Source organism: Papio anubis, chromosome 6 (assembly GCF_008728515.1).
Source record: "Papio anubis isolate 15944 chromosome 6, Panubis1.0, whole genome shotgun sequence".
Lineage (NCBI taxonomy): Eukaryota > Metazoa > Chordata > Mammalia > Primates > Cercopithecidae > Papio > Papio anubis.
Window position 1 is genome coordinate 143,986,172 of NC_044981.1, and position 18,325 is coordinate 144,004,496.

Consider the following 18,325-nt stretch of genomic DNA (forward strand, 5'->3'; position numbering starts at 1 on the left):
AGCCATCAGCACAACAGATTTCCCTTCCCTTTTGAATAACAAAATGGGAATACCAGATAGAATCCCAGTGGCAAGGTCAGGAAGGAGAGAGCTTATGGGGTAAGGAGAAGAGAGATTCTGCCACCAGAGAAGCTGGATTTTCTCCTCCTCACTCCCAAACTCTGCCCAGGATTTCAGCTGTGATTATATAAATAACATTTTAAAGGAAATTTTGTGCATTTTTAAACTGTAGAAAACCAGTCATGGTGAAGAAGTTTCCCTATGCTAATGTGAAAATGAAATCAAGATCATTTTGTGTTGTTGTTGTTTTGTAAAGATAAAAGGTGGACCGGGCATAGTGGCTCATGCCTGTAATCCCAGCACTTTGGGAGGCTTTGGCAGGAGGATCCCTTGAGCTCAGGAGTTTGAGACCAGCTTGGGCAACATAGCAAGACCTTGTCTCTACAAAATCTTAAAAAAATTAGTCAGGCATGGTGGCATATGCCTGTAGTCTCAGCTACTTGGGAGGCTGAGGTAGGAGGATTGCTTGAGCTCAAGAGGTCAAGGCTCCAGTGAGCCATGGCCACACCACTGCAATCCAGCCTGGGCAACAAAACGAGATCCTGTCTCAAAAAAAAAGGAAAAAAAAATCCTTAAAAAAAAAATGAAAGATACTATAAACTAATAACCAAAATAAAAAACACTTCAGGATGTTTATTAGCTAAAAAGTATTATTATCTGTAATACGTTTTATATTAGCCAGAAATATAATGTATATCTTATGCTAACAGTGCTGTAGCAAAAATGAACTCTGGAAAATATGGTTCTTCACATTTTAAGTCAGTTGAGGAAGTTTGAATATGGACAACGTACTACTATTTCATTTGAGAAAATTATTGTTAATGTTCTTTGTTGCCATATGGTATTGTGGTCATAAAGGAGAATTTCCCTACTTTTTGGAGATGCATACTAAAATATTTAGTGAATTGATATCTGTGACTTCTTCAAAATAATTTCCCAAAAGAATATTAATATGGAAAAAGAATATTATGCTTATATATAGATAGGTGACGCCACTACAAAATAATTATTAATATTTGTTAAATCTAAATGGTGGGTATATGAGTAAATTTAAGTGTTTATTTCACTCTTGCTGTTACTTTTTTATGTATTTGACATTTTTCATTAAAAATAAAGTTTTGGAAAGTAGGTCTCTGAGGCCAGGCGCAGTGGCTCACATCTATAATCCCAGCACTTTGGGAGGCCAAGGTGGGTGGATTGCTTGAGGTCAGGAGTTTGAGAGCAGCCTGGCCAACTTGGTGAAACCCTGTCTCTACTAAAAATACAAAAATCACCTGTAATCCCAGGTACTGGGGAGGCTAAGGCACGAGAATTGCTTGGACCCAGGAGGCGGAGGTTGCAGCGAGCCAAGATTGTGCCTCTGCACTCCAGCCTGGGTGACAGAAGTGAGACTCTGTCTCAAAAAAAAAAAAAAAAAGAAAGAAAAGAAAATGGGTCTCTGAATATTCTAGATACAAAACAAGAATATGATCTTAATGGTATGTTTAGTTTGCTAGTATTAGGTAACATGAGGAGGATATCTATTCATATTTGTCAGTATATGCAAAAATTATCTTTAAAATGTGATTGAAGAAACAACGTGATTATCTGTGGAGAGGGAATAGGAAAAGTGTGGAATGGGCAGGAATTGGAAGTAAAATTTGTGGTTACTTTTTTATGCTTTTTAATATTTTGAAACATTTTATTATCTAATAAAAATTATATATTGAAAGAGAAAGAGAATATTGTCATTAAAGATTGGAGCCTAAAAAATAGAAAAATGTATTTTATGCTCAAAAATTTTTTCAGATAATGCTAAAGCACTGCGCTTGTAACTGCTGTTGACCTGCTGAATACATTTAGAATTTGCTTCAGGGGTATTAAAAAATTGGACTTCTTTTTCTTTGTTACAACATGTCAGCATTGTTTTTCTTTTATTGTCTTTTTATAACATGTTTTCACTGGGGACTCTTAAAGAAAAAAGTATATTATGAGTCAGTTTTGTACATATTGTTTTTCCTTAATGCCATGTTGTTTCAAATAAATATAGATTGGTGATATCTCAATTTTCAGTGCTAATAAATTTCCTTTGCTCTCCTCGGCTCAGGAAATTGGCTAATTCAACTGCTAACCTATATAGAAGTATTCATATGAAACATGACATTCTGTAGTTCTGAAAAAAGCAGAGCACACATTGTTAAACCAGTCAGACTTGGTGTGGAAACCCACCCACCCCTGACACTTAATAACTGGAGCAAGTCACTTAACCTTGTAGAGTCCCAGTTTCTTTTGCTAAACAGTAATATCCTACCACCTACGAGGTTATTGTGGTGATTAATGGAATTACATAAACAACTCTTACTTGTAGTGTCCTCATTTAAAGAAGGTGCCTTTTTTTTTTTTTAAATGCGGATTACCAATAAGTCTGAAGGACTAGCAGTTTAACATTGGTTATATGCATTGCTTTGTTTACAAAAACAAATTCTAAAATTTAATTCTAAAGAGAAGGAAATTTAAACCATTTTACATACAAAAGGATACTGCGTGAAAGTAATGTTTAATTAAATTAAAATTTTAATCAATGTCTCTTTAAACTCGCCAAGTAAAATAAATTCCTATGTTATCAAATTTTTACCTCTTGGAATTAAGCTTTAAATTTTGTATTGCATTTGACCAGTGGGTTCACTGGTGACTGAATCAGCAACTCCAACTATCATGATGTCCTTTACAAACCTTATATATTGTCCATAGTAAAGTAGTTGTCGTAATGAACAAGTTTTGGCAGAAGAAAGATTTCTGTGGTAGTCTTTTGAAAATCATTCTAAAATGAATATTGTGGTAAAAGTCTTCTTCTGGTGGGATAAAGAGAATAATTTTTACTAATTTCCTGTGCATGTGGATATTCAAAAGTGTATGGATTTTTTACATGATGATTCTGTAAGAACTCATAGTTGATTACTTAGCCACCTGCAAGATATTCCTTTGAGGAAAAAAATAAAAAGGTTTTCCTAGCTTTTCTTACTAAGTTGTATAATGTGTCATTGATGTCTGTTGCTGTCTCTTACTATTAGAAATATTTTTATTACCTTTTTCTGGAAGACTTATGACATATAAGAGCTTCTTAAAAATGTTGCGTATTTGGTAGTTGTGTAGCAATTAAATTGCTTTGAGAAAGTTGGCTGTTAACAGTAGCAATTTGTTACACTTTTAAATTTGGGAATACCTTACATTGTTTCATTACTACTTGTGTTGCAATTCTATCTCCAAGTGAACATTTGGTGAATTTTTTTTTTTTTAGTAGATGTCTAAAATTGAAGGGAAAAAAAAAAAACAGATTTCTTTTGGTTAGCTAAATGTCAATTGCTTAATCCAAAAAGATAAAAATGTTTTGCTGGACTAATCCCTGTAGTTTCAAAGCATTTTCATGTGTATTATTCCATCTGATCCCACTAAAACTCTGTAAGATGGGGTAGGCAAGTATTACTTTGAAACTGCAGCTTTAAGCAAAATGATATATAACCAAACCAATTTTACCCTTGGCTAATTGTTATAAACAAGGGTTAAGTTTCTACGGCACATTCATGGTCACAAAAACATCACCAAACTTCTAAAGATCAAAGCACTTCTAATATTAAACATTGAAGTAAATGTGAGCTATACTTAACATTTAAGAAAGATTAATAAAACAGATAATTATTTACCCAGTTTTTCTAGTTCAGGGTCACTGGTTGTCAGAGCCTATCTTGGCAGCTCAGAGTGCCAGGTGTGAACCAGCCCTTGCCAGGACGCCATCTCAGAGCAGGGTGCATTCATACGTACACATTCATTCATTCATTCAGACTAGGACCATGTAGACGTGCCAGTTCACCTAACATGCACAGCTGTGAGATGTGGGAGAAAAGCTGGAGTACTCAAAACCCAGGCAGACATGAGACAACATGCAAACTCCATACAGACAGTGGACCCAGTCCGGAATCAAGTTTTGTTTTTTTTTTTTTCTTATCAATGTTATAAGTAAAGGACATTGAATGAAAAGACCTTATTTGAGGATCTTTGGTGGTTTAATATTCAAGAGCAGTAATTAGCTAAGATATTGAACAGGTGAGCCTAATACAACGTGTTGTCTGATGTGAAAAACAAAAATATTTATAGTTTAAAACAGTAAACTTTACATACTGTATATACTACTATAACTTTCTCTCCTGAACCTAATTAGGAAGAAAATCACTCCAGGTTTTTAAACAGGGGATGATAAAGTCTGATTCACATTTCTAAAGTTCACTCTGGACACTGTGGGAAGAATAGGTTACATAAAAGGAAGAGTGAAGCCAAGCAAGCAAATGATTATATAGGCAAGAGGCAGATGGTTGGTGGCCTGGTCTGGGTGCTGATAGTAGAGATGGACTGATATGGAGGAACTGGAGCTATGTTCGGGAGGTAAGAGTTGTCAGGAAGAACTGGATTTGGGGATGAGGGAAGACAGGATCAAAGAAACACTTGATATGGCCTAATGGCCCTGTGTAATTTGCCCCTTTATCAGCTCTCCAGAGGCCCTGGCACTGGAGTCCCCTCACTGACTGTCAGCTACACCAGCCAACCTTCTGTTTTCACACTTTGCAGACTCATGCCTAACTTAGGACACTTGTAAGAGCTACTCCCAGTCTTCACTGGCAGGTTCATTTGATCGTTTCTGGTCTCAGCTTGAAGATCTCGCCTTCTACATGTTCTTCACAACAAGCCAATCTAAAGAAGCTTCTCATCAGACTCCACCACATCAACCTGTTTTATTTTCTATTTGGCACTTCACATTACAAGAGAGTTTAGCCATTTTTCACATTGGCATTCCACTGTTAACTGAAATAAGTAATCTTAAGCTCTAAGAATATCTACTTTCCCCCATAGGATGCAAGAAAACATTTTCATTTTGAGTAAAGAGAAAAGTAGCCCAAAAATATTGTTATTATCCTTAAATTGACATTCAAGGAAAAAGAAGCAACTCATCCCAACCATAAGATATACTTTGTACCAAGAGTAGACCCAATCCATAAATTGTGGGATCTTCCCATTGGCTCATTGCTTTATTTCTCAACAGTTCATTTCACACCAGATCTATCTGGAAAAGTCTAGTATTAGTCTAGTATAAATAGTCTGAAGTTCAGCCTCTCTCCTGCTGTTTCAGATTCATCTATCACCTAGAGACCCTTCTTACCACATTACCAGTCTCTACCCCTAATGATTCCCTAGAAGTGAGAGTTTGGGGCCTAATTATTACATAAACTTTTCTGTATCCTTTGCCATGTACCTCATACTATATGTTTGATGCCATGTAAAGCCCAGATTCCATTAACAGAACATAAAGAAGAAAGGTTTTTCTTTTCTTTCTTCCTTTTCCTTAATCTAAAATGAGAATGATTAGTATCTCTAATTTCAAAATGCTATTCTAAGATTTTTATTTTGCATTTTATAATGCTTTCTGAAAAGTACAGTTTCCAAAAGTTAGTTTTCTTGTGTCAGCATTAATTTATCTGAGTATTTCCTTAAAGGCAAAATAATGCCAGTAATTTGTTTCAAAATGCTATAGTGGGCCAAGTGTGGTGGTTCATGCCTGTAATCTCAGCACTTTGGGAGGCCAAGGCAGGCAGATCACTTGAGCTCACAAGTTCAAGACCGGCCTGGGTAACGTGGTGAAGCCCCATCTATATCAAAAATACAAAACATTAGCCGGCCATGGTGGTATGCGCCTGTGGTCCCAGCTACTCGGGAGGCTGAGGTGGGAAGAGTGGTTGAACCCAGGAAGCAGAGGCTGCAGTGAGCTGAGATCCTGCCACTGCACTCCAACTTGGGTGACAGAGTGAGACGCTGTCTCAAAAAACAAAACAAAAATACAAAATACTATAGTGATGTTTTTACTTTTTGCATTTTTAAACAATTTTAAAACTTTTTTTAATAAACTGCAGTTATTTCTGTCAACACTGATATATTTTGAATATTTCTCCTAGAAAATATGCAGTTTTACCATCAGCCAGTTACTTTGTTCTTTGAAACATTTTTTAATGTCAAGATCATTATGAGGAGGCTACCAGAAGTTCAGAGCATGAGAAGTAGCTCCATTTTGATTATTCTTATTTTATAAAAGTTTTTAGGGCTGGGCGCGGTGACTTATACCTGGAATCCCAGCACTTTAGGAGGCCAAGGCGGGCAGATCACGAGGTCGGGAGTTCGAGAACAGCCTAGCCAACATGGTGAAACCCCATCTCTACTAAAAATACAAAAATTAAGCCAGGCGTGGTGGTGCATGGCTATAATCCCAGCTACTCAGGAGGCTGAGGCAGGAGAATTGCTTGAACCCAGGAGGCGGAGGTTGCAGTGAGCCAAGATCATGCCACTGCACTTGAGCCTGGCCGACAGAGCAAGAATTCATCTTAAAAAAAAAAAAGTTTTTAGGAGTTTCATTACATTTGCAATATATTTATCCAATAATATAATCTTAATCACTGAAAATGTATAAACATGTAAATTAAAGGTAAACATAAATTGAAACTATCACCACATGAAAATATTTTAACTCTTGCGTAATAAACTTTGTTTTCTATTTCATAGAAAATATAATGGATTACTGTGATATGTTAGAAATGGATTTGTCACTGCCTTATTATAAATGCAGCAGTTATAAAATGGCATCTACTATGTAACTATCTTTTTGAGGGAGCGGTGGTGCTAGTAAAAGAAACAATTGTTTTTCTGCCTTTAGATTTGCACGAGAAGTTAAACACAGAAGATGTCGCAAGGCAGCATAGAGCTGATTAGATGCAGATTGTCCTTTAACACTGACTGTATTTTATATAAAGGTGTTTCTAAGGACCAAAACAGGGTACACACTGATTTCGTTGTAGTAGTTTATGTTCCATTGAAAAGATTATCTTTATTGCTGAGTTTTCCTCATTTTTTATTCTTTATTGTCCTTTTTATTATTTTGTCTTTTTCTTTCATCTTTATGCTTTTAAAATTTTAGTTGCCAAAGTGTTTCATAACACAGCATCCAACAGCCTCCAAACCATAAGTTGTAGGCAGAAGGCAGGAAAATGAGAATGAAGTAGTTTGGTAGCTTTATTCTTCAGCATCTGTTTGAGAGTAATCTCTGGATCTGTTTGTTTTTATCACAAGCTGTGTGCACATTTTTATTTGTGCATTACTTCTTTCATTAAAAAAAAGGTAAGAAAAGCTGCCATTTTAAATTATGAGATGGTTTAATTAACTGTCTGGTTTCTTTTGGTTGGGTAGATTCATTTAATTTGAAGAGAAATATCTAAACTTACCTCATGCAGCTTAAAAATTACACCCTAATTATTGATCCTGATTACCTAGACATCATCTGTTTTCCTAAACTCCCTTCATATTAATTCATCATTTGGGAATTTGAATACCATTTTCTCCCTATGGGTTCCTTAATAGCATCCATTTTACTGATCCTGCCTTAAAACAGTTGATTACTCACTCTGAGGTGTAGTGATGATGACTGTATTAGGCCTCAAGGAATGAATCCTTTCCACTTAATCCTAAGTAGTTTAATATCTGGAAAAGACCTACAGTAAGGATCTGCTGAAATGGGTAATAAGATATCAGTGTATTTCATATACCAGTCAGATGAAGTTCAATTTATTTTATAGAAGTTTAATTAGAGCCTCTTGATCTTGGCTAAGTAATGCCCAGAGGAAGAACAGAAATAGTTTTCCAAAACCTATTTTTCCTCTACTCAGCTGTCAGAACAAAATTTAATTGAGTTGCAATTGAGACCCCAATCCTCCAACATTTCAGGGTAGGACATCTTGGTCATCAAAAACAACCTGAGCATATTTCCTAAGGCGTTTGGTGTTTGGATGGCACGGTAACAGGCATGGAGTAAGCGCTCCGTAAATTATGCCAGACTGACTGGCTCAGTTGTAAGTTGCTGAGTTTGGCAAGATGCATCCCCGAAGTGCTTACTTTTTAACCTGTTGAACAGAATCACTTAATATTGTCCTTTGTGCCTCAGAATTTCTGCCAAAAACTAACATTACTTTTGGCATAATTGATAGTGAACTGTTCTTTCCAATAGTAATTGCTCTGGTGCTTCAGCTGGGCCCTGAGACTAATGGTGCCAGACTTGTAGCTTTCATGGGCCAGGTAAAATTTTCCTAATTACTGAGAGACTGGCCTTAGGTTACCAGTGTTTTTATTTCATTTAAAAAGTATACCAAAAAAAAAAAAAAACAAAACCCTACTATTGGCCGGGCACAGTGGCTCACACCTGTAATACCAGCACTTTGGGAAGCTGAGGCGGGCAGATCATGAGGTCAGGAGAGCGAGACCATCCTGGGTAACATGGTGAAACCCCGTCTCTACTACTACAAATACAAAAACTTAGCCAGGCACGGTGGCGGGCACCTGTAATCCCAGCTACTCAGGAGGCTAAGGCAGGAGAATTGCTTGAACCCGGGAGGTGGAGGTTGCAGTGAGCCAAGATCACACTACTGCATTCCAGCCTGGGCAACAGAGTGAGACTCCATCTCAAAAAAAAAAAAAAAAAAAAAAACCTACTATTATTTCATTTAAAAAAAAAAAAAAGATAAGCTTAACATCACAAAAATAGGAAAGACAGAGATTCAGAAAAAAAGACAATCATTTAAATTGAATAAAATTTAAGCCTTCCTAAGAAGTTGCCACCCTGTCATTATTTTCCTCATTTCACCTTTTCTTGACCCTTAGAAGTCACTTCAGACCATTGCAAATTTGTGATAGTAAATCATGGGATCAGCCTGGAAGAGGAAGTTTTCCTTAAATTGGCTATCAGAGGAGCATGTATGTGGTGACACTAAATATGGGATTAGATTATCCAGATATAAGTTTGGGGTGAGAGCCAATGACACAACCTCTTTGTTTTTGCTTTTCGGTTTTATTAAATTAAGCACGTATTGAGCACCTCTGTTTCTTGGCACTGCTGTAGACTTTGGAATAAAACATGTGCATGATTCAGGGATCTCTGTTGCTGATGATCTTAGAAACTAGGAGAAGCAAGTAATACTGGCCACACTGTTTACCGTAAGAGACCATACGACAGAATTTGGAGAGTTACTAAAAGCCTGAAGTCTGTACTAATTTCATGTGGCTTGAGCCATAGATGATCCACAGACCCATAGAATGAAAGACAGAGATGGACAGACATAGCCGAATTTCACTATGGTGTTAGTGTCTTAAGTACTGTTTTGAAATGAAGCTATGTGTTTAACTCTTACAATGATGGGACAGTTGTATCTAAAATCAAAGTAAGGGGAAATTTTAAGAGATGTTGGGCAAACTAATTTCATATATTATTATTTCCGAAGATGGAATATACTATGCTTCTATTCCATCTTGAAGCCTATTAGAAAAATATCTTGATATAAATGATTGTGTGTAGATTCCCCCTCCCCAGTTTTAAAAGGAGTCAGTATGATAATTTACAACAGGTGGATGGATGTGCAGTATCCCAAAGGCTATGGAGGCTACCAAATGAGGTGGGATATTATTGGCCCACACTGTAAAGAGAAATAGCTGTGTAAGTATTGGATGTTTATGTCTCTAATACACATTCCCAAGTCCTTCCTCATTATCAGTTTAGATAATTAAACCAACATCTTCCAGCTGGAATCTTTGTAGACATTTTTGTCTGAAAATAAGTTAGCTTTAAAAAGAAATGATTCATAAACATGACAGGAATGGAAAAAAATGAAACCAGACACACCACTGAATTGTTTATAGTGGCAAAAAGATAAAAATAAATTAGCTTCAGTGTCCAGTGCTACAGTGAGTTTAAATAAATCGGAATATGTCCTTTGAAAATGTTTTAAAATAATACATCTATTTAGTCAGATAGTATGCACTCAACAGCAATAATGATGTACATTGATTGGCATGGAAAATGTTTGTGAAAAATGCAGTGTATATTTAAAGCAACATGTAGGACTGATTTTTTTTTTAAGTGGTGTATATGCATGCCAACTAAATACACCAAACTGCTTTTTCATCAGTTCGGCTCACCTTTTTGGTGATGTCTTTGAAGCTAGTGATAGAATATCCCAACCTGCCCAGTAACTGGACAGAAACTGCACTCAACTTATCTGCAATTACTGCACTCAACTTATCTACAATTTGTTGATAGACGTTAGCAAGGAGATCTTACCCAAAAGATAGATGAGAACGAGAATTATGGCATCTTTGAACCTCAGGAGCAGGTTATTTGTGGAATCAGAGAGCGCCTTTCACCATCTTTGTCTTCATAATCCCCATCTTCCCCCACAGCCCAAGATAGTCAGATGTAAGAACAGCAGTACTGAGAGTCAGAGTAAACTAAATTGTTCCATGTTCAGTTGCAGCTCTGTCTAAAACAACTACCCGTTATGAGATGGAGCAAGATATGACTTAATTTTAAACATTATTTTGACCCTTAGTTAAAAAGTTGTGTGGAAATTCTGTGGAGATTTACCCTGCTGCTGTTTGGAAGCAGGAAGCTGGGGTTTATGGATTAATTCAGTAAATAGCTGCCCTCTATTAGCCACCTTTCCCCAGAGGGATAGTCATTGGGAAGTAGTCCTCCACAGTCAGAGTTTCTGCAAGCTGCAATAGAATTGTGGCTAGTCTTAGAATGCCAGTCCCCTGGAATTGTTATTCCAGCTTTTAGTGAGGTCTTAAGAATGTAAACTTGAAAGATCGGCACTGTGCAAACCTTTTCAGGAAGGACGCATTTGTAAGTGAAGCCGAAATTGCTTTATCTAAACATCAATTCACTTTGAGAATACAGCTAAATGACACAGTCATTCATGACATTTTTGATTATTCTTTCCCAATCTGTGCTAAAGTCCAAAAGGAATAATATTGGATTATCTGCTCTTTTGAATTAAATATCCCTGTGTGCCATTCTATTTGCCTACATGACTAAGGCTTTGCAATAGTTGTATGGGATGTGAGGGAATCTTTTTCTTCCAAAAATTGATAACTGTATAACCCCAAGGAGTCAACTGTATTCTGGACTATGAACTTGAATGAAGTTTGCTTACGGCTGAGAAATTATTCAAACCAGAATTCTCAAGAAAAATAATTTTGGTTCATTTCCCATTTTGCATAAAATAGCAAGCAGTGAGGAAGAATAAATCGAAAGTCATAGCTAATCAAGACTTTATAACTATTTAATGCTTTGTTTATATATTCATCTGGCAATTTTTAGAATTGCTTCAGTTCTATAAATTATCTGGTACATTTGATGATAATAGGTAGCCAAATATATGTGTTAATGATCCAAATTGTATTGGGACAGTCACTGTAACCTATACCTTTCTTTTTTCTTTTTTTGAGACAGAGTCTTACTCTACCACCATGACTGGAGTGCAGTGGCAATCACAGCTCACTGCAACCTCCACCTGCCAGGCTCAAGTGATCCACTCCTGCTACCACTTCCCAAGTAGCTGGGACTACAGGTGCACGTCACCATGCCCATCTAATTTTTGTATTTTTTGTAGAGATAGGGTCTCAACATGTTGCCCAGGATGGTCTCGAACTCCTGGACACAAGTGATCTGGCTGCCTCAGCTTCCCAGAGTGCTGGGATTACCAGAATGATACATCGCACACAGCAACCTGTACCTTGAGTTACCTTAATTTAAGATTATTTTGAAAGAATACACCATCAATCCAGAACAATCCTCCAACTAGTTGAATCATTACAGGCTCTAGGAAAAGAGTTAGCATCTCTCCCATAGGATTCAGATATGAATAGATTAGCACCATTAGTACTGCGGTTCCTTCCTCTGGCTCTATTAACCATTCCCAGGAGACAGGAGGAAAAGCACATAAAGCCCATTGCTCTCAGAGCTCTGAGGTCTGTAAATAATTATGCCTTCTTGTTTTTGAGTAAAGTAGAATGAAGTATATTACCACAGTTAATAAACTACATTCAAATTACAGCCTCCAAAGCAACAAAAGCATTCCACACTTTGAAAAGATCATAGTGACTCAATTCCTTTAAAGAGACATTTCTATTTATAGTTGCCAAAATCAATTATTTTAGTTGTGATATATTCTTTTTAAATATTTATTACCTTTATAGAATACTGAAAATTTTAAAATTGAAACATATACATTAAGTAATACTCCAATTTAAAATGGAAGAAGTAGGAATTGGAAGAAACATAAATAATTAGAATGATGTAGAAGTTGAAGTTCTGCTGCAGAATCCTTTGAACCAAACACTTGGCAGCTCCCCAGATCACATTAATTGCCTTTTTGTGTATACATTTGCACTGGCCGACTCGTCATCTTGGCTTAAAATGTAGTCATTGTAACAAGATTGGTAATATTTAAATATTCTTTCCTTTCATGCCTGTCTTATGGAACTAATGGTTTCTGAACACAAACTATTATTTTATCTTTGAAATATTTTTCTAAATATGATTAGTTTTTGTAAAATAGGCCAGATAACACCATAGCTGTGTTTAAAATAATGTCATAGTGGAACTGAAGTTAGAGACATTTTAAATCTCCCACTGCCATAGATAAAATTCATTTTTGGCCCAGCAGTCTAGAATGCCTCACCTTTCATAACCGGGGACGCCTGAGACACTGGGACCCCCGCACCAGACCAAGGGAGCTAAACTCTCTCTGACCTCATTTCCTTTTGTCACCAACCCCCCATTTTGTGTCAAATGCCTGTGTCCATACATCGTTTTAAAGATTAAAGCCTTACAAATACATAGATTCCTCAGTAGATTTATAGAATTTAAAGACAAAAATAACTTTAGAAATCATTCTGTTCATCTCCCTTAATCTATGAGTGACCAAAGCTTACATGCTTGCTATCCAAGACAGGAGGCAGCCATTTCTCTGAGACACACACACATTTCAACTGTGGCGGCCTGTGGTAGATAGATGGGTGCCCCATGTCCTCATCTAATGTCTATAGTTGTACTATCTCTAATTTATTGAACCCCTTCCCTGACTTATATTTAAGAGCCAGTACAACCGTTGATCTCATAAGTAATCTTACTGAAATACATTAATTCTGCAGACTGAATGAATGGTAACCAAAGCTGTCCTTTCATATAAACATGCTTTATATTCTAAATCCGGTTTTCTTTCTATTCGCATAACATTTCCTCTGCTAGTGATTTTAATGTTCTTGCTTCCATGGTTGGGGGTTGGGAGGGTGGTGACAGAAAAGAGTACCATTTTCCTTCTGGTATGAACGTGTACAAAGAGGGAGGAAGGATACATTTAACTCTTTAAATTAAATGTTAAGAAATGTTTCTAAACATACTGAATGCTTTTCCAGTATATCTCTGGTTTTCTCTTGATTCACCACATTAATGGCAGAGAACAAATACATGGATATAAAGTAATATGAGGTTTAGTTTAGTATATATATATTGCTTAACTTTCTCATCTGAGTGTGCTACCACATGCTCTAATCCCCGAACTTAACCAGTCCCTAAGATCTGGAAGGCGGGCTGGGCTTCCTCAGCACTGTGTTCTCTTTCTTTTCCAGGATAAAGTCATCTCCTCTTACCCTGATATTGCCTTATGTTGCAGCTTTGTTTTTAATATTTCTCCAGACCACAGAAATTTGTAGTTTTGCTAAATAGGCTTATTGGCATTGGTCAGTGATGGAGTGATTGGAATAAAACATTGATATGTTGGCCAGGTACGGTGGCTCACGCCTGTAATTCCAGCACTTTGGGAGGCCATGGCGGGCGAATCACGAGGTCAGGAGATCGAGACCATCCTGGCCAGCACTGTGAAACCCTGTCTCTACTAAAAAAAATACAGAAAATTAGCCAGGTGTGGTGGTGGGCCCTGTGGTCCCAGCTACTCGGGAGACTGAGGCAGGAGAATGGCATGAACCTGGGAGGCGGAGCTTGCAGTGAGCCAAGATCACGCCACTGCACTCCAGCCTGGGCGACAGAGCAAGACTCTGTCGCAAAAAAAAAAAAAAACATTGACATGTCGTGACAACTAGTTAATGACCAATTACCATGTGCATTTGCCATATGTTAATAAACTTTGAAAGTAGCTATTCATCCTATTTGGATGATTGGAAATTCTTTTTTATAAGCCAACTATGAGAATAAAAACTGACTTACATTCCCAGAACCTAATAAATTTAGGGCATTTTGTAAAATAAATGAATATATCGTTTTCAGATCTCTGTGTCTTATTTCTCTTTACTTTTTCTTAGATGTACTGTATGTCAGTGTTTTGGAGGAAACTCTAGGTTTTGCTGTAGAAAGGAGCAAGAAGTGAGGGTGAGGCGAGCCCAGGACTGTAAGCGCCAGTCATCCTCATGGTTTCTCTCTTCCTCAGCATTCCTCAGCAGCCTGGCGGCAGACGCCAGGACAGGACTGAAAGGGTTTACCCAGAGCTGTGACTGATATATGGCAAAAACAAAGTGAGGGTGAACACCAAGAGCAGCATTTTGATGGGGTCTACCTTAGAAAGAGAGAATTCCACAAGCCGTTAAGACCTGGCTACAGCCTATCCCTCCAGCCTTCTCTCCCACCAACCTCCATTCCCTCCATTCTGCAGCTTAAGAGCTGCTTCTGGTTCCTGGCCAGCCCCTCTGCTCGTGTGTTCTCTCCTTGCCCAGATTCTCATCATTTTTTCCTCACCAACTCGTACTTACCCTTCAAGAATCAACTCAGGAGTCTCTTCCTTGAAGAAGTTCTTCTGTGATCCATCCCCACCACGCTGGACTGTGTGTCCCAGCTTTAGATGCTCAGAGAACTCTTCACACATGTATCTCGGCATTCACCATCTGTGATTGGAACTATTTATGCTTAGTTCTTTTTCTGTCATTACACTATTAGGTCTTTGAGAAAAAGTGATTGATTTTCATAACCATGCTTGTAACCCAATGCCATGTATAGTCCTGGCAGATAGTAGGCATGCACTAAATGTGCATTCTAAACTAAAAGTGTGGGATTTTAGCTATCAGAAAGGGAATGTATTAGAAGAATAACGAACTTTATTCTTTTGAATTACCACATCTTTTTTGAAGTGTTAAGTGGCTCTCCAGAAATAAACTGTACCCAAGAGTACTGCCATGTCTCAGGAGTCACTTTATGTGTATTTGGATGTGTGTATGTTTATAACTGTTTTAAAAGGCCTAGTTTTTTAAAAAAGCATTTCTCCAAGAAAGGCCATGGAGCAGTAATTTCTGAAGCTCAGGCCTCTGACCTTTCCAGATTTTATAACCTCATTTTGTTGGAATTCTTGATCACAGGTTGTATAGAGTAGGGAATGAGTTAGCACCTTGGGTAATATGCTTAGAAAAAAATAAAATAGAGTGAAGACACATGGAAGAAAGAAAGTCTGGTAAATGTGGGAAGATTTGGAGAGGGTTGAAGTGAGTGTATAATTAATGAATCTTGGAAATTCATCTTTTATCCGAATAAAATTTTGTACATAATGTCTGAAATTCCTTGGACTCTCAGACTGAAACTAATTAAAATGTTGAAGAGCTTTATGTGGTATTTGGGCATGGTGGGACTGTTTTGGTCAGGTTTTATTTTATATTCTACGTGGAATGGTTATACATCTATATAGCATCTGTACTTTCCAAAAGATTTGCCTGTTCATCAACAGCAAGTACTCAGCAGCTTTTTTCTAAATTAAGTCAACAGTAATTTTCAATTTGGAGACAGGAGTCAAACCCTAAAACTGGTAGCCAAAGAAAACAGTGCTTGGTTTTACAGTATCTAGAGGGGACTGTTAGGTAGGATGCCTTGTTTTAAAAGCCGTCTATTTCATGTCTACTATTTAGATAGTGAAAAATGGAATTAGTCTGACCCATAACTCTTCGATGTCATCTCTTCTTTAGCGGTATTGGAAGGAACTGGCCCTGGGCCTCTGGAGGCAGCAGTATTCTGGCAGAATTTGGAACCCTCCATTTGGAGTTTATGCACTTGAGCCACTTATCAGGAAACCCCATCTTTGCTGAAAAGGTGAGATTCTTCAATGTGCCTTGGCCTGCAAAGCAACACTTATGAGAAACAGTATCCTCTCTGAGAAGGTTTAGGAATTTTTGAGGTGGAAATAACAACCAAATTTGTTATAGCTCTTTCTGAAGTTTTGCAACATGCAGCATTTCAATTAGCCAAACTGTAAACCTACAGCCTTTCCAGTGCGCCACTCTAGCTCAGGATGTGAGGACACGGCTTCCACCTCGGGTTCCCTCTACCTTAAGTTAGTTGCTTAACTCGTCTGAAGTTTGTGACCTTATCTAAAAATATTTAGTACTAAATGCACTGCATGAGTCAACTATGTGAAATACAGACTGAAAGTGTTATACAAATGTGATGTTGCACCTGAATTGGTCCCTCATTTTCCGAAAGCAAACCCATCGATATTTGGATAAATTCATGTTCCCCTCATCACTCTACCTTTATTTTCAACCTGCTTTTTGGCTTCCCTTTACAGTAAAATTCCTTGAAAGAGTCGTCTCTGTTGTCTGCTTTTCAAGTCTCTTGAACCTGCTTCAGTAGGACTTTTCCCCCAGCCACACCTGTCGCAGTGACCAGTGAGCACCACAGTGCTAAAGTCACTTACCCATTCTCCCCTTCATCTTCCTTGCGCTCTCAGCATTCGACACAGTCAGTCGGTTCTTCGTTCCTGAGATACACTTTGCGCATGGCATGTAATACTCTCCCAGTTTTTCTCCTTTTTTGCTGGATGCTCCTTCTGTCTTCCTTTTTGTATCCTCCTCAACACCCCAACCTCTAAATATTGGAAAGCCCTAGCACTCAATCCTGTGCCTCTTCTTTTTTATAGTCACTCCCTACATTGTTACATCCAGTCTCTGGGCTTGGCATACCATCTCTGTACTCTAGACTCCAAGTTTATTATTTCAGTCCCAACCCGTTCCTGAACTCCAGACTCTATATCTGTTTATTAAACATCTCCACGAAGAGGTCCGATAAACAAGTCCCACTTAAAATGCCTCAGGCTCAATGCCTAGACCTGCTTCTCCTCCAGTCTTTGCTGTCTTGGTAAATGGCATCTCACTGTACCCAGTGGTCAGCCTAAAGATCTTGAGATCCTCCTGGTTCTTCTTTTTGGTAAACCCCAGGCCCAGATCCACTAAGAAATCATTTGGGTGTCTCGCTGCCTCTACTGCTGTCCTGATCTGGGATCCGTCATGTCACCTGGACTATACAGTAGCCACCTGACCACCACTTCCTCTCTTGCCCCCTCAGCCTTCCCATGACACTGAAGAGTGAAATAGGCCCTTACTGTGACCTGTAGGGCCTGGGTGGCCTGGGCCCTGGCTCTCCTCTCCTCTCCTCTGCCTGCTGACATGCTCCCCTTTGCCTCTTCACCTCTGGCCTCAGTGGCCTTGCAAACCTGCTGTTTCCTCAGGGCCTTTGTACTTGCTCCCCTCTCTGTTCTGAGCGCTCTTCCTTCACATATCCACGTGGCCTGCTCCCTCACTTCTTTAATATTCTGCTCAAACACCTCTGCCTTGCCAGGCCACTCTGACTAATATGGGATAGCCTCTCCACACCACCCTGTCCCATTACTCTCAATCAGCTCCGACTACCATAACAAAAATGCAGCCAGAAACAACAGAAATTTCTTTCTTACAGTTCTGGAGGCTGGGAAATCCAAGATCAAACTACCAATGAGGTAGGTTTCATTCTGAGCCTCTTCCCTGGACTTTTAGACAATGAGCACTGTCCCAGTGTTTCTTCACATGACGTCATCTTCGTGCTCTGAGGGAGAGAAGGAATCACAGAGAGAGAGCTCTTGTGTCTCTTATGAGGGCACTAATCCCATTTAATGCTCTAGCGTCATAACCTAATTGCCATCTCCAAATAAATCTCCAAATACAATCACATTGGGAAGTAGGGTTTCAGCATATGAATTTAGGGGTATGCAGCTCAATCCATAGCACCCTCTTATTTTTTTCCACAGTATTTACCATCTCCTGATAAACTATACAGTTAGATGTTACTTAACAGTGTTTCAGTCAGCAATGGACCACATATATGACAGTGGTCCTGTAAGTTTATAATGGAGTTGGAAAAAATTCCTACAGCCTTGTGACATCATAGTCGTCATAATGTCATAGTGCAATGCATTACTTACATGTTTGTGGTGGTGATGGCATAAACATACTCTACTGCCAGTCATATAAAAGTATAGTACATATAATTATGTACAGTACATAATATTTGATAAAGTAAATGACTGCATTACTGATTTATGTACTACTATCATGTTTA

General features: G+C 38.2%; 1 protein-coding gene and 1 long non-coding RNA gene across 7 annotated transcripts in view; one reads left to right on the top strand and one right to left on the bottom strand.

Annotated features, from left to right (window-relative positions):
• LOC103884068 overlaps positions 1 to 18,234 on the bottom strand; it is a 31,207-nt gene extending 12,973 nt beyond the window's left edge. Inside the window, exons 1-4 of one of the 4 annotated variants that reach the window (XR_004184428.1) lie at positions 18,022 to 18,234; positions 16,650 to 17,812; positions 15,891 to 16,070; positions 14,725 to 14,856 (exon numbers count right to left, since the gene is read on the bottom strand). This is a non-coding gene — a long non-coding RNA (uncharacterized LOC103884068). Of the gene's footprint in view, positions 1 to 14,029; positions 14,532 to 14,724; positions 14,857 to 15,890; positions 16,071 to 16,649; positions 17,913 to 18,021 lie in introns of those variants that run through there. The other 3 variants (XR_004184430.1, XR_004184429.1, XR_001902189.2) reach the window with 3 other exon arrangements.
• Positions 1 to 18,325, top strand: part of MAN1A1 (mannosidase alpha class 1A member 1) — a 168,058-nt gene that overhangs the window by 126,909 nt on the left and 22,824 nt on the right. For all 3 annotated transcript variants that reach the window (XM_009206199.4, XM_003898248.5, XM_031667464.1), the window contains exon 7: positions 15,922 to 16,045. In XM_009206199.4, coding sequence (XP_009204463.1) covers positions 15,922 to 16,045 — 124 coding nt within the window. The remainder of the gene's footprint in view (positions 1 to 15,921; positions 16,046 to 18,325) is intronic.